At 57.9% G+C, this 15,702-nt stretch overlaps 1 protein-coding gene across 2 annotated transcripts in view; it reads left to right on the top strand.

The window, feature by feature from the left end:
* Window positions 1–15,702, top strand: part of SPEG (striated muscle enriched protein kinase) — a 54,622-nt gene that overhangs the window by 18,090 nt on the left and 20,830 nt on the right. For both annotated transcript variants that reach the window (XM_028092214.2, XM_088022026.1), the window contains 7 exons: window positions 7,453–7,628; window positions 7,870–7,958; window positions 8,809–8,984; window positions 11,486–11,746; window positions 12,804–12,962; window positions 13,063–13,252; window positions 13,357–13,580. In XM_028092214.2, coding sequence (XP_027948015.2) covers window positions 7,453–7,628; window positions 7,870–7,958; window positions 8,809–8,984; window positions 11,486–11,746; window positions 12,804–12,962; window positions 13,063–13,252; window positions 13,357–13,580 — 1,275 coding nt within the window. The remainder of the gene's footprint in view (window positions 1–7,452; window positions 7,629–7,869; window positions 7,959–8,808; window positions 8,985–11,485; window positions 11,747–12,803; window positions 12,963–13,062; window positions 13,253–13,356; window positions 13,581–15,702) is intronic.

Raw genomic sequence — 15,702 nt, 5'->3', positions numbered from 1 at the left:
CGGAAGCAGACTTTCTTCCCCTACAAGGCACTGTTTGGTCCGGAGCGGCTGGACCAGGGCCAGTGGACCTGGAGAGCAGCGGAGTGGGCGGAACCAGGGGGTGGCACAGACATTTGGCAGGGGCGGGGGTCTCGGGCCTGGACTGTGTGCGGAGTGGGGGGGGTGCTAAGAAGGGGTGTCAGGCAGTGTGGCTGCAGGCAGGGGGCAGGCAGGAAGCGGGGGAGCCAGCCGAGGGAGAGAGTGTCTGATAGGAAGAGGCCTCCTGGAACCACCTCCCTTTCTTGTTCCTTTTTTTTTTTAAGATTCTATTTATTTATTTGACAGACAGAGACACAGCGAGAGAGGGAACACAAGCAGAGGGGAGTGAGAGAGGGAGAAGGAGGCTTCCTGCGGAGCAGGGAGCCCGATGTGGGGCTTGATCCCAGGACCCTGGGATCATGACCTGAGCCGAAGGCAGACGCTTAACAACTGAGCCACCCAGGCACCCCCCCCTTTCTTATTCCTTAATCCCCCACACTAGAGCCCTAAAAACCAGGGCTGGCTGCACAGTGCCCTCTTGGGGTGCCCACCCCCAAAGGGCCTGCTTTGGAGAGCCCACAGATCTCAGTTCCTGGTTGGGAACCACAGGAAGAGGAAATGGATAACTAGACAAATTTAGTTGTCCAGTTACCCATTCCCATACCCATTACACCATTACTCAGGCACTGTGGTTTGAGGGCAGGGTCTGGTTCTCATCACCCCCCAGCTCCAGGCCCCTTCCAGCCTGTCCCAGCCAGCCCACTGAGTACTTCCGCTGAGGCCATAGTCGTTCTCCCAAAGGGTGTGTGTGTATTGGGACGGGTGGTTGGGGAGTGTGAGAGGTATGCTTACCTGAAGCTGAGCATTCTTAGCTGCCCACATCTATCACACAAGCATTTACTGATACAGCCTGGCTGCCAAGTTCTGCATCTCTCTGGAGAGTGTCCTTTCACACCTGTCCTCTTATTTGAGCTACATCACCCCATATCTGTCCCTTGGAGAAGGACATGATAGGTGGTGATATTCCCATTTTACAGATAGGAAGACAGAAACATGGAGAATGAAGTGGCATGGAACTAGCCCAAGGCCAGCAACCTTTATTGAGCACTTATAATCTGCCTAGGGACGTTGTAAGCAACGGGTGATTCTGGGTGCTGGAAATACTCACGTGTGAAGCAAATAAGCTTAGGTGGATGACAGATGAAAAGAAGATGAGTAGTTAGCATCTAGTAAGCGCTTCCTACATACCAGACTCTGTGTTGACTGGGTTACCATATTTACTCTTGCCCTGGGTGGTAGGTTCTGTTATTATGCCCACATTACGCATGAGGTTCCTAAGACTTGGAAAGCTTCAGCAAACTGCTCTAGAGAAATGCTGATCAGTAGAACTTTCTGCCATGGGGGAAATGTTCCATATGTGCCCAGTCCAGTGTGGTAGCCACTAGCCACGTGTGGCTGTTGAGCTCCTGAAATGTGGCTAGTGTGACCAAGGAACTGGATTTTTCTTTTATTTCCATTTTAATGAATATGCATTTAAGTAGTCTCAGGTGGCTAGTGCCTGTTGGGGTGCTCAGCTCTAGGAGCAGAGGGCCGGTTGGGGGCTGATCATGATGTGAAGCCCTGTCCCTGGGTCTCCCAAACCGTCACTCCTTACTGTCCCCTCCCTGCTACTTGGAAGAGGTTCAGGGTTAAGGAAGAATTGTGCTCATGAGCTCACGCTGGGTGGCCGAGGTGGAGGGGGGAGGGAGGCAGAGATTGCCGATGCCCTCTGTGGGTGGGTCCTTCCTCTCTGGACTCCTCATCTCCACTGTGGCTGTGATCCTGCTTTGTCTCCCTGCATGCCTGGTGGGAGCACATTCGGCTCACCTCCACCTTGGGTCCTGACAGGAGGCCCTTTGGGTGCTGGTCAGGAGGAAGGGGGATATCAGGGCTCCATCCTGCTGCCTTCAGTCCTCCCTCAAGCACAGATCTTGTATATTTGAAGCCAGGGTTCTAGCATTTTGCAGCTGAGACCCTGGCCTCTTCACATTTCCTTAGCTGGCCACAGTTTTCTCCTCTGTGAGGTGAGGGTCCGTATACCCCTGGGCTACTTACTTGGTAAGATTTATGAGGCTCTGTGGGAATGAGGATGTAGCTGAAGACCTTTGGGCCAAAGGATGTGGCTTTTCAAACTCATTCTGGTCCCCCCATATGACTGACACTGAACAGTTTGGTTATGGGGGGCCAGAGAATAAAAGGAAAGGCACCAGCATGTGCCCCTGCCCTTTCTCCTGGCCATGGCTGCTGCGGAATTACAGCTTCTTCCCTGTGAAGGCAGGAGCTGCTGACAGATGGGGGGCATCTTGGAATGCCACATGATCCTGCTGCCCATCCTTGAAGGAGGTTTGGACAGCATCTGAAAAAAACAGCGTGGTCCCTTGACCAGACTCAGCCCTTCCTCCCGACTCCCGTCTTCCAGAAGCAGGTTGGCCCTGCGGGGTGTCTCCCAAGGCTTCTCCCTCAGAGTGGGGGTTATCATGCTCAGCCTGTCAGAAGAACAGGCACCTAATCTCCTGTGGGTGCCAGTGCTTTATCCAACGCGGAGCAACCCCACCTAAGCACACATGGGGAATTAACTGTCTCTATGGCTAGGTCAGGCCGGCTGGCAAGTTCTCTCTGCTTCCTTGTCCATTTGAAACCAAAACAGAAACCTCTTCTTCTCCTCTGGAGGGGGCGATGCCCACGGTGGCACGGGTGCGTTTCCAGCTGCAGGCCGGCCCGCATCTCCCTTTTCCTCGGCCTCGCTGTCTTCCACGGTGGCGCAACCACGGCAGACGTTTAGAGGAATGGCCTCTGGAGACAGCGCCTGTGGAACGCGGGTTGGGAATGGCCGGGCCATGCAGGCGAGCTGGTTAACGCCCACGTGTCACCCCTTCCCTCCCTCCGAAGCCTCGAGGAGCTCCCCTTCACCTTCCGAATGAAGGCCCCACTCCTGAAGCTGGCCTCCACTGTCCGGACCTGAGGACGACCTGAGGGTGTCTGGAGGTCGCTGAGGCAGTGGGAGGCACCCACTCTAACTCTCAGCTTTACCCAGTTCGGTGGCCAGCATGTTGAGCTACAATTGTCTGCGTGTTCTTGCTGTATCTGAATATTTGCTCCCACAGCTTCCTCCTCCAGAAAGACTTTTTCCCTTTTTTTTTTTCTGCTTCAACCAAACTCTTAATTCCTATACCACTCTTTCCCTCAGTTACCCTGTCTTCCCTGAGCCCAAAGGAATCTGCTCTCTGTGGCCCTCATCTGCCCTTCTCTTGCCTCCTTATTATTCCTGCTCACTGTTCGAGTTGTGTATGTATTGGGGTTGTCATCCCTACCAGCCAGAAGGCTCCCGAAATCATGACCGTGCTTTGGCCACTTCTTAGCCCCTGTAGCCATACCTGGAGGCCTTTCTGGATGGTCCGGGGCTATGTGGACCGCAGGATTGTGTGTGAGGTAGTGGTTTGTGTGTGGGGGGTAGAGATCTGTGTGACTTTCCCAGCCCCTGGTACAACCTGGGTGACATGCAGAGGCTGGGCCAGACACGCATCTGTAAGGGGTACTAGTGAAGATCTGCCCAAGAGTGGAGGAGGTTGAGTTAGCCAAGAAGTCCCCGGAGCAGCGGTCTTCCAGGTGTGGTCCCCAGACCAGCAACATCTGCACCACTGTGGGAATATGTTAGAGATGTGCAGTAACATACCCAGAGCATCAGAAACTCTGGGGGTGGGGCACAGCAGTCTGGGGTTTAAGCTCCATCCCGATGCACCGTGAACTTTGAAAATCCCTGCTGTTGAGTCAGGGACCTTGCTCAAGATGGGAGGCCAGATGGTACACTTGAGCTGTGGAGCCAGACCTCTGAGGTTCAGAACCCTGCCCTGAAGTTTGTTTAGTGGCCAGATAAGATGGAATTCACCTCTTAGGGTCGTCTTCTTCCCATGAGGATCATAGGGGTCCCTAAACTTTCATGCACATAAGAATCACCTGGAGTGCTTTTTTAAAAAGGTTTATTTGAGAGCGAGAGAGAGCAGGAGCAAAGGTGCAGAGGGAGATGCAGGCTTCCCACTGAGCAGGGAGCCCGAAGCGGGGCTTGATCCCAGGACCCTGGGATCATGACCCGAGCCGAAGGCAGATACTTAACCGACCGAGCCACCCAGGTGCCCCACCTGGAGTGCCTTCTAAAAATGTAGTTTCCTGACCTCCGTTTTAGGAAATCTAATTCTTCAGGTCAGAGTAAGTGAAGCCCAGGACTTTATGGTTTAAATAGGCTCCCAGGTGGTCCTGATGTAGGTGGGTGAGAAGCCCTGGTGTAGAAGGCCTTTCATGTAGGTGGCTGCGACTCTGTGTACCCTTAAATGTCTCAAGGGATGTTGGGACCGGTGTTGAGCTGAATGTGCTGGTCTGGGGAGGGAGAGCCCCACCCTACCCCTTCACACACACCTTGAGGGCTCCTTTACACCTGTATTTTCAAGTGAGGCCGACCTGGGAGCGGTGTTGAAAGGCCACACACGTGCAGAGTCAGCATGTTCTAGGGGTGGTGGGGTGTGTAGGGGCAGCATTCACATGGTGGGCGTATGTACATGTTAGGTTTGGGGGGCACCTGCTCCCCACTTCCTGGCTGGTGTAAGGATGTTTCCCACCGTGAGAGCCCGGCTTGTGGGTGGAGCAGGGCTGAGATACAGGGACTGGCTACAAAGATGGTTTTGGTGGTGGGGCTAGTAAAAAGTGGGGTAGCGCCAGGGCCTGGTGTGGAACCCCAGAGGTTTTGGGAGCTGGAGACAGATCCTCCACCTTTGAGCGGGCCTGAGGACCCTGATTCTCATGATTGCCCCCAGAGTGCAGTTCCCCCAACCACCACCAGGGGTCTCTGAGGCTCCCGGCAAACCTTGCCAATCTGCTTTAATCTCTGCTCTCCCTCCCTGGGGGTGTGAGGGCCTGCAGCGCCATCCAACCTCCTGGTGACCCTGGTGGTCACCAGGCTCCATGGCAGGGAAGGGGCTCCTGCCTCCAGGAGCCATGCCTGTGGTCTCAGCATCAGCTGGTGGCCAAGCCCCAGACAGATGTTCACCAAATGCCATTTGGGCTTGCCTCCCCACCTCCACCTCAAGACAGCCAACCTGAATGGTGGCCCCCCCTCCTCAGCCAGTCCCCCCTCCTCCTTTACTGGCAGTGCTGGGAAACACAGGTCATAGCTTGGGAATGTGGCCTTGGTTTGTGGGGGAGGGTGATGAGAGAGAGGGGGGACGCCTGGGTAGCTCAGTCGATTGGACATTCAGCTCTTGATTTCAGCTTGAGTCATGCTCTTGGGGTCACAGGGTTGAGCCCCATGTCGGGCTCCGCGCTTGGTGGGGAATCTGCTTGGGATTCTCTCTTTCCCTCTCCATCTGCTCCTCCCTGTCACGTGTGCGCATGTGCTCTGTGTCTCTCAAATAATAGATGAATAGATTTTTTTTTAAAAGTTGGGGGGAGAGAAGGCCATGTGACCTCTCTTCAGCAGCTCCCCTGTTCTGCTGCTGATCTCCAAGCCCCTTCCCCAGCCCAAGTGCAGATGGCTGCTAGTTGTGGGGCGTTACTAGAAGCAGCCCCTGCCTCATGATCCTTGGCCCTGGTGAGGCTGACAGGGTAAGGGGCCATTGCCAACAGGTGCCCCTGTCGGAGCCGGTAGGAGGAGAGGTGGGTGCAGGCCCAGTGCCCCTGGGTGGTGCTGGGCCAAACCTGCCATGGCAGTAGGGGGGAGGCAGAGGTGGGATTTGGGGCCCCATCAAGTTGAGGGGGGTATTTCTGGGAAGGAGGCCGAAGGTCCTGACAGTTCTCTGATTCTCAGCACCAGAGAAAAGAGGGTATGGCCTGGCTCCAGTATTTGAGGCTTGTCAGCACATTTCCATGTGGGGATCTTGGTGGTTTGGTCAGAACAGGGGGCATCCCAAGGGCCATCTGCCATCAGTGCCTCATGCGGTGGGTTTGTCGGAATGAACGGCTCAGGGCAGGCATCTTGGGTGCTGCGGCATACGGCCTACCCCGTCTTCCCACTGGGACTGAGGCCCCGGCACTTTGAGTTGAGGCGCCAGTGAGGGGGCTTTGCTCTTGTCAGGGTCCAGAAACTGTAAAGAGAGAAAAGGCAGATCCTGCTGCTTGGGAATGAGCAGGGTGGCTAAATACAGCCAGGCCGCGCGCTTGCTCTGCCCCTCCCCGCTCCTCCCCCTCTGCTCCAGGGCCCCGGGCTGCTTGTGGTCTCAGCAGGCACCACCTTCCCAGCCAGCTGCCTGCCTGCCACCCAGCCTGTCCCTGCCTGGCGGGCCCCCACCTCCTCCTTCCCCTCCTCAGGCTGCTTCCCCTCCCCCAGGCCCTCGGTGGAGAGCCTCAGCAGGGTCAGCGCAGTGAGTGGGGCTGGGCAGGCTGGGCTTCTGCTCCCTGGGGAGCTGGGTGGGGTGGGCAGTGGGCAAGCAGCAGGAGGGCCTGGTGCCAGGGCAGAGCCTTCAGGACAGGCGCAGCCTGGGGTCTGTGTGCAGAGTCTCGGGTGAGTTGGGGTGCAGCCCTGTGGGGGGCCGGGCCACAGGGGCTTGGGGTGGGGGAACCAGGAGGAGGGACCAGGGGGCTGTGGCGGATTCATGTCTGTATTTGGTAGTCGGATAGGAGCCAGCTCAGTGAGGCTGGGCCCCTGGCCAGTTGCAGGGGAGGGCGTCAGGGCCCTGGGGACACCCCTCCCCGAAAGCGAACACTGGTGCCCCCCTCCCCGTCCCCAGTCTGAGTTGCCCTCTGTGGGTGACTCAAACCGCTTTTCCCTCCCCTGAGAGTTTGGGTGTCCATGTTCTAGGGCTGGGGCCCACAGGTGCCTCTGGGGTATCTGGGGCAGGAAGCTGAGAAGGGAGGGGGGGAAGGGCAGGCTGGACAGTGCCGCCTCACTGGCCCTGGCACTGCCCAGATGGGGCTTGTCTGAGGTGTGTGTTCCTCTGCACCAGGCCCAGCTCACCCAAGAAACGGGTGCCCGGGCTATACCACTCTGGGGACCATCCGCATTAGGAGCCTACAGTTCCATGCCAGGAATGTGGGTTCCCTGCTCCAGTGGAATTTCAAGTGTCACATTCAGGCCCCTCTGCAGCCTGAATCCCTTGTCGCAGGCTATTTGCTATGGCTCTCCTACTGGGAAGTTCAACAGTATCAGTGCTAGGAGGGTTTGGGGCAGAGCAGGATTCAGGGGCTCAGGGACAAGAGACATCTGAGCAAGGTCACACAGCAAGCAAGTAGGAGCCCCATGAAGTAAAGTCAGGTCAGGGCTGGCCTACTTCCTGGGCTGTGTGGATCATTCCAGACCTTATCAGGTCCTTGATCTGGAGCTGATCTACCCAGCTCTCTCATTCTCTGTCCCCCCCTTCCTCCTCTGGCGTCTCTCTCGGTGCCACTGTCTCTCCTTTGTCTCTTTTCCAGGCGGGTCCACATCACCTTTCAGCAGCCCCATCACCTCTGACGAGGAATACCTGAGCCCCCCAGAGGAGTTTCCGGAGCCTGGAGAGACCTGGCCCCGCACCCCCACCATGAAGCTCAGTCCTAGCCAGAACCGCCGCTCCTCTGACACGGGCTCCAAGGCACCCCCCACTTTCAAGGTCAGACCCCTGAAGCCAGCATGCAGCCCCTGGGCACCCCCATTCCTTCATGTGTGCCCTTGTTCTTGGGGCCACACCAGGTTCGCACAAGACCTAGAGCTTGGCCCCATTAACCCTTCTTATCTGGAGCCAGCCTCCGGCAGCCCGGTGTGCAAAAAGCCTCTGGCCCAGAATCCTCTGGCCCCCAGGAGCCACAGCTGGGCCCTGATTGTCTCCCCTGACACTTTGGGGTCCCCTTCAGGTCTCACTTATGGACCAGTCAGTAAGAGAAGGCCAAGATGTCACCATGAGCATCCGTGTGCAGGGGGAGCCCAAACCAGTGGTTTCCTGGTGAGTAGCAGCACCCCTGTCAGCTTGCCCTGCTCCAGGCTTGGCCCTGTGAGGCCTGGCTCTGGGGAGAGGGGAGTGGACCCTTTGTGGACTTCCCTGTGATCTGCCCAGGGGTCTCATCCCAGGTCCAGTGGTGCCGCTCCCTGAACATGCCCCCCGCCCCTTTGTTCAGGCTCATTCGGGGCTTCTCCTTCTGGTGGGGGTGGGGGGGTTGGGTAGCAAAAGTCCTCCTGTCTGTTCAGCTGGTGATGAATGGGCAGGAGTCATCTCTTAGAGAAGGCTGCCCTCGCCCACCCCTGTCAGGTGACAGCAGGGTGATTTTCGAGGCCTGCTCTGTGCCCAGCCCTGTGCTAGGCCCGGGCATAACAATTTGTTTCTGAGCGGCCAAAACCAGGGGTTACAGGGGGGCCTTGGCTACAGTGCTTTATCCCGGGTGCCTGGAACCCTGATTACTGTTTGCTTGGGGTTTTATTAGTCTGGGTCTTAGTTTTCATTTGTGATTAATTGTCTAGTCCCCTATGTGATTTTTTTTTTAACATTGTAAGTTATTTCTTACTCATTTTGGGAAGTGGCAAAGCTGTCTGTTCATTATAAATAATAAAAATAAGACACAAAGACGTTTCAGAACAATTAAGAGCTGAATAGTTGTGGTTAGGTTCCAAGAAGGGTAAGATCCAAGTAGGCAGAGGTGTTCCGGAAGTTGCTGGGGGAGGGGTGGGATGGCAGAGTCGGGGTGAAAACTTGGCCCTAAACCCAGGGGCAGATCTGGGAAGTGGGTAGACGATGTGAGGAGCCTGCAAGGACAGGTGAGGACCTGGGCCCCCAGACTGAGTTCTTGTCCCTCTGACAGGCTGAGAAACCGGCAGCCTGTGCGCCCAGACCAGCGGCGCTTTGCCGAGGAGGCAGAGGGTGGGTTGTGCCGGCTGCGGATCCTGGCCGCCGAGCGGGCCGATGCTGGCTTCTACACTTGCAAAGCGGTTAACGAGTATGGTGCCCGGCAGTGTGAGGCCCGCCTGGAGGTCAGAGGTGAGTGCCTCACACTCTCCATGAACCACCCCCCACCCCAGCCCTACGGCCCTAGCCCTTGCCTCATCCTTGCTCAGATGCCAACTTTCGGCCTTAGAGATCCCGTAGTTGGTCGCTTATGTTGTAGTTGAGTAAACTGAGGCCCAGAGAGGGGAAGTGACTTGCTCAAGGGCACACGGTGAATCTTTCAGAGCTCAGCCTACTACACAGTATGGCCTTCCCCGTGCTCAATCACACCTGTCCCTGATGATAGCCAGAGAGAGACCCTGCTTCCTGCCACCAGCTGTCCTCTCCCCACACTCTTCCAAGCTTTTGTCACCTTGCCCTTCCCAGGCTCCTCCCTCACACCCACCCCGCCTCTCTCCTCTTGCCCCTTCACCCTCCTACCCATCCCATTGCTGTGCAGAAGCTGCTGTGGTTGGAGGTGGCAGTGGGGAGAGTCTGATAGCTGGACCCGTTCGGAGGGGCCCTTGGGGTGACTTGGGCTTGAATCATTGTAGGGACCCTAGGGGTGCCAGGGTGAGCAGGACCGTGGAATGTGGAGAGGGCTAGGCCCCTGCGGAGTTGGGGCAGAAGGGCAGGGGACCTTTCAGGCAACGGGGATAGCAGGCAGGCCTTAGCCAGGCTGCTCTTGGTGGGCTGGTGGTTTTCCTCCCTAGGGCTGGCCATTAACCTTGCCTTCTACTTCACCCTTCCCGGTGAGCACCTCAGGGCTGGGAACCCCTCCTTAGCTCCTGCACTCAGCCATCATCCCTCCCTTCCTGGTAGAGGCCAGCTCAGAAAGCTTTGCAGGATACCCCCAGCCCCTGCTGGAGCTCAGACCCTCATAGTCAGGGTCACCTCCACCGGGCCCTGCCTGCCTCAGTTACCTGCCCTGTGCCTCCCGTTCTTGGGGCTGCCACCTCCTTGGTCTCTTGAGTCCTTCAGCTCTCCCTGCACCCAAATCCGGCCCCCATTCCCTGGCCTGTTCCTTCCCTTCTGGGGTCTGGCTCTGCCCTGCTTCTCTGTGTTAACCCACGTCTCAGTGCTTCTCTCTCTTTGGGCTTCCTCCTGACATCCCCTAGGCTTCGGGTGCCCCCGATGCCCGTGAATGCCCTTTCCCTGGTTGCCCACAGCCTCCGCCTGTCCAGGAACCCCAGAGACCCGCCCGGCCTCTGGCTGGCTGCCGGTGCCTCCATCCGCAGGCTGATCTTGGGGGAGCTGAGTGGCAGGGCACCCTGGCGGTTTCAGAGGCAGCTTTCCGTGCAGAGGGCCCTAGCCAGGTCTGCGTGGTGTGCGTGCGTGTGTGCTGCACTAACCTGCCGCTTGCTGACTGAGGTTTTTGTCTGTACACAGGCGAGTGAGCTCAGGGGGCCGCCTGCGCTCCCCCCCGCTACCCTCCGAGCCGCGCCCCTGTCTCAGGCACCTCTCGGACCTCGCTGTGTTTCACTGCCTCCTGCCCACAGACCCTGCCGGCCCGCCGGCCTGGACCCCTCTCCCAGCCTCCCATTCCATCCCCTTCCCACCCCATGCAGCATCCTGGGATAGCCCACGGGCCCCTATGGGCCCTTCCTCCCCAAGCGGACATACGGCTGGGCAGGCTGGGAGCCCCCACATGGACTGAGTGCCAGGAAGGGGCAGCCATGAGGGTATCAAGACACCTGCCCCCACCCCTGGTCTCTCCCTGCAGGGGAGCACCCAGCGAGCGCATGTGTCACCGCTGCTACAGGCCCTGTCTATCTGTTTGTCTGTCTGTGTGTCTGTGACAGTCAGGGAAGGACGCCTCTGAGCTGGTGTGGGGTGAGGCAGAGTGGGAGAGGACAGGGCATGGCACCCACAGGCTGGAGGGGCCTAGGGAGGCAGGAGGCTGCTGACAAGAGACTCATGAAACAGGGGACGGGGCACTCACCATTCCAGAAACGGGTTTCAAATGGCACAACACTTTCTATTTCACAAGAGACCAAAAGCCAGAGGCCCTCGGGCCCTACGCTGATGAGGAGGCCTGACCGAGTCCAGCTCTGGGCAGGTTTAGGGCTCATCTGGGGCTCCCCTATTCACTGTCAGGGCCCGGGATGCTCTGTCTGGGAATGAGGGTGTTAGCCAGGCTTGGCCAAAGAGTAAGGGCCTGCTGTCGTGGGTGTGGAGATATTTGAACAAAGCTGTTTCTTAGCTCAAATAAAGTCCAGTTTGTACCCAGCTGGTGTGCTGTGTTTTTGTTTTTTTTTTCCGCCGCCGTCTCTGCTCCTCCGTGGCCCTCTCAGATACCCTGCCCTCGATTCCCTCCTACTTCCCCTGAGTTCACCCTCCCTGGCCCAGCTTGGGTGGCCCTCCTGAAGCCAGGCCCTGGAGCTCCTTGCTGTCCCGGCCAGGCGGGCGGGCTTTCCCTGTCTCCAAAGGAACAAAATGCATCTCTCTCTCTGTATCTGTCTGTCTCTTTATGTGTGTGTGTGTGTGTGTGTGTCTCCCTCGCCTCGTTGTGTCTCTATTCCACGCGTGCCCCCCTGTGGCCGCTTTCCCCCCAGCACATCCTGAAAGCCGGTCATTGGCCGTGCTGGCCCCCCTGCAGGACGTGGACGTGGGGGCCGGGGAGATGGCGCTGTTTGAGTGCCTGGTGGCGGGTCCTGCCGACGTGGAGGTAGACTGGCTCTGTCGAGGCCGCCTGCTGCAGCCTGCTCTGCTCAAATGCAAGATGCATTTCGATGGCCGGAAATGCAAGCTGCTGCTCACATCTGTGCATGAGGACGACAGTGGTGTCTACACCTGCAAGCTCAGCACGGCCAAAGGTAACTGCCCACTCAGGCCCTGGGGCTGCCATGGGGGCCCCAAGAGCCAGAGGGAGGGGGCTGAAAGTGTAGGAGCCGGGTGCAAAAATAAGATCAGGCAGCCCACCTGCCTGGATAAAATCTGCCTGTGGAGTGGCACCTGGCACAAAGTGCCTTCTGTGTCCATGTGAGCTGGTGTTCCTGTAGGGAGCCAGTCCACCGTGGTCTAGCGAACCCACCGGACTTGGATTCCAATTCCCGCCCTGCCACAGACAGCCACCTGGCTTTGGACAAGTCACTTCATCTCTCTGAGCTTTAGACTATCCATCTGGAAAAAGGGATCATGAGACGAGCTACCTTTTAGGGGGACCGGAGGGATTAATGAGCTAATGTATGTAATGAGCAAAGTACAGCACAAGCCTGGCAAAGGGTGACACCTAATAAATGTCAGTCATTATTATTATGAATGACATCTCTGACCTGTTCCCCATCCTCCTTTGAAGGGCAGAGATAATGCCTCACCAGCTCGTGGTGATGGGCGCCTAAGGTGACACTGGAAGTCTTTGTAAGCAGGAGAGGATCGGGTCGCTAGAAGGGGTTCTTATTTACCCCAGAAGACGTTTTGTGGGGTGGTGTCTTAGGGCCAAGGAGCATTGCTCTGGGTCTGGGACGGGTGGGAGGGGGGGTGGGCACCACGCAGGCACAGAGGAAAGTTTCCCCAAGGGCAGGGGAAAGGTGTGGAGGAGGAACCAGGTTTGGCCTGCAGGCCCCTCTCCTAGAGCTGAGCTGAGCATCCTGAGTGGGCAAGGGGCGATGAGGAGGGGCTCCCGTTGTGGTCCCAGCCGCCGTGGCCTCCCTGCCACCCACCCTTGCCAACCTCCACCCTCCTGAGAAGGCCAGATCTTAGGGTCTTGCCCACTGCCTCGCTCCAGTGTCTGGGGACCTCGCTGGATTCTGCTCAGTCTCCTGCCCTGGGCCCAGTCCCCCTTTCCTGCCCGGTCTGCAGGTGGGCCCTTTGGGTTGGGGTGCCTGGGACTCCGTGGCCTTCCCTGCTGCAGTGCTGACCTCTCCCCACTAGACGAGCTGACCTGCAGCGCCCGGCTGACCGTGCAGCCCTCACTGGCGCCCCTGTTCACTCGGCTGCTGGAGGACGTGGAGGTGCTGGAGGGCCGCGCAGCCCACTTTGACTGCAAGATCAGCGGCACCCCACCGCCTTCGGTCACCTGGACTCATTTTGGTATGGCCTTCCGCCTTGCAGATGTTGGGAGACCCCTAAGGCCCAGAGGGCAGGGCCCCTCACTGAGAGCGCTCTGCATTCCTGCCACTTCCTCCCCCAGGCCGCCCGGTGGAGGAGAGCGAGAACTTGCGGCTCCGGCAGGACGGGGGTCTGCACTCTCTGCACATCACCCACGTGGGCAGTGAGGACGAGGGGCTGTATGCGGTCAGCGCGACCAACACCCACGGCCAGGCCCAGTGCTCAGCCCAGCTCTATGTGGAGGAGCCCCGGACGGCCGCCACCGGCCCCAGGTACGGCAGGGCTCCTGGGGTGGCCGGCGCTGCCTCCGTGGTGCCCCGGCCCCACAGTGGGGGGCACTGTTCCGGGCCTCTGGGCAGCCATGTCGTTCTTCCAGCTCGAAGCTAGAGAAGATGCCGTCTATCCCCGAGGAGCCGGAACAGGGTGAGCTGGAGCGGCTGTCCATGCCCGACTTCCTGAGGCCACTGCAGGATCTGGACGTGGGCCTGGCCAAGGAGGCCATGCTGGAGTGCCAGGTGACCGGCCTGCCCTACCCCACCATCAGCTGGTTCCACAATGGCCACCGCATCCAGAGCAGCGACGACCGGCGTATGACACAGTGTATGTGTCCAGGGAGGAACCCTGGGGAGTGTCCCTTCCAGCACCCTCTTCGCTTGCAGTGCCTTCACCCTCTCCCTGCCTTTGAGCCTTCCTTTTCTAGCCTGCTCAGGGATGGGGCCCCTGCGGGAGGGGGCGCAGAGGGGCTATGAAGTCAGGGCCTCCTTCCTTGAGCTGTGCAGCCCCACCGGCGGAGTCGCCACTCTGGGCCTGGGTGGCCCCCTTAGCACGTACTAGACAGGCAGTACAACTTGCTGCTGACCCGCAGCAGGACTGTGGGCAAGGTTACAGAACCCCTCAGTGCCTCAGTTTCCCCGTCTGCCATAGGCTCATGATAAGATTAGATTAGAATTAATAGGTACGAAGCACTTTGAGTGGGGCCTGGCAAATAGCAAGTGGTCCGTAAATGATCATCTTATTATTCCTGCTGTTGTTGTTGCCTGTTCATAAAGCAGGGCTGCTCATGCCTTCCTGGAGAAATTTCAGTGAAAAGGCCGGTGTGGGCAGTGTTTGGCCCTGAAAGTCTGCTTGGCCAGGGTCGATAACAACAACAAGTAAAGTAAAGGAGCCAGGGGAGCAATACAGAGGAACGGATTTGGGACCCTGTGCTTTCCGCTGGGACTGTTTCTCTTGGGAGTGTCTCAGTTCCATCCTCGAAGGGATCTGAGTCTCGTGATGGGTTCCTCTTACAGCTGCAATGTGACGGAACTCACCTTTCTTAAGCACTTTGTGAGTGCCTGGCCCTGTGCTCAGCCTCCTCATCAAGGGCCTGTAGGGCAGGTACCGGTATCCCTGTTTGCAAACGGGGCAACAGAGACATACAGAGGGACAGGGACTTAAATGGAGACTTAACAGAGGGACCGTGACTTGCCCAAAGGCAGGAACAGACCCTCTGACTCTGGTGCCTACCTCCTAAGCAGGCTGCCCTCCGACCTCTGTGCCCCACGCTCCCACCCCATTCTCCAGAGCCTCCTCTGTGGCTCTGACCCTTCCCCTGACTCTCATTCTGCTTGAGCCCCGGGCGGGTGTCTGTCTCAGGAGCTGAGCTGGCATCCCCTCTCTGTATCTGGGGTCGGTGGCAGCCTTTGGTCTCTCTTCCTTTATAAATAATGTCAGTGGAGATAAATGAATGGGTGACTGTTCCATGTGGAGATAACCACTCGGAGACGGGAGGGGTGTTTGAGGTTGGCCGAGATGTGCCGGAGGACAGGTCCCCGCCTGGGATGGCCTCCTTATCATCATTTAGGGATCACAGCATCAAGAAGGAAGTTCAAAATCAGAGGGAAGCAAGTTCAAGGCATGGCTCCATTATTGATTAGCTGTGTCACCTTGGACAAATCCATTAATGTCTCTGATTTCCTGGGTAAAATGAGGATAATTTTGCAGGGTTGTTGAAAGGAGTATGGGAAAAAACTGCATGTCAAGTAGGTGGCGTCAACTGGGCACAGAACAGACGACTCTTACTATCATTTATAATATAACATCCTTGGGAGTGACTACGTGTAAGGCATCGGGGTCTGGGCCTGACAGGACATGTTGGCTCTGTCTTTAAGCAGCCATGGCATGTGCAAGTAGAGAGGAAGGGCCACCCCACGCAGTGCGGGCCTGGCGCTGGAGTTCCTGGGGAGGCAGTCAGGGATGGGGGTGCAGAGGAGGCTTCCCAGGCTGGCGCTCGCTTGAACTGTGTCTTGAAGGAGGAGGTCTTGGGTAAGAGAGGAAGATTCCAGAAGGGAGGAATTCTGTGAGCAAAAACTTGGAGATGGAACTTCTGTGGCTTGTGCAGGGACCCGAAGGCTTGTCAGGGTTGGAGGAATAGCAGGAAGAAGGGCAGGAGACGTGGCTGGATGGGCCCTTGGGCTGAGGGTTCTGGATGCTAGCCCACATGCAGGAGGTGCCTTTAAGGTTTCCACGTCGAGAGGTAACATGCGGGGCCGTTGGTGGAGTATGGCCCGCGCCGGTGGAGGGCAGTCATGAGCGCTGTGCTGCAGGTGGGACCAGCAATGGCCGTGCGGACGGAGGGGGAACTGAGGGAGGGGCCTTCGAAACAAAACCTGGTCAGCACTTTGATGCTGAGGTGTGACCCCCAGAGGTGCGAAGATGAGGGGCGGTCTACGGGATAGGAGCT

The sequence above is a fragment of the Eumetopias jubatus genome, unplaced genomic scaffold (genome assembly GCF_037043125.1).
Source record: "Eumetopias jubatus isolate StellerSeaLion01/CBP00866 unplaced genomic scaffold, mEumJub1_p1.0 scaffold_3, whole genome shotgun sequence".
NCBI classification, from domain to species: domain Eukaryota; kingdom Metazoa; phylum Chordata; class Mammalia; order Carnivora; family Otariidae; genus Eumetopias; species Eumetopias jubatus.
The sequence above is the reverse complement of the archived record's forward strand: the minus strand, read 5'-3'. Positions and strand labels throughout refer to the sequence as shown.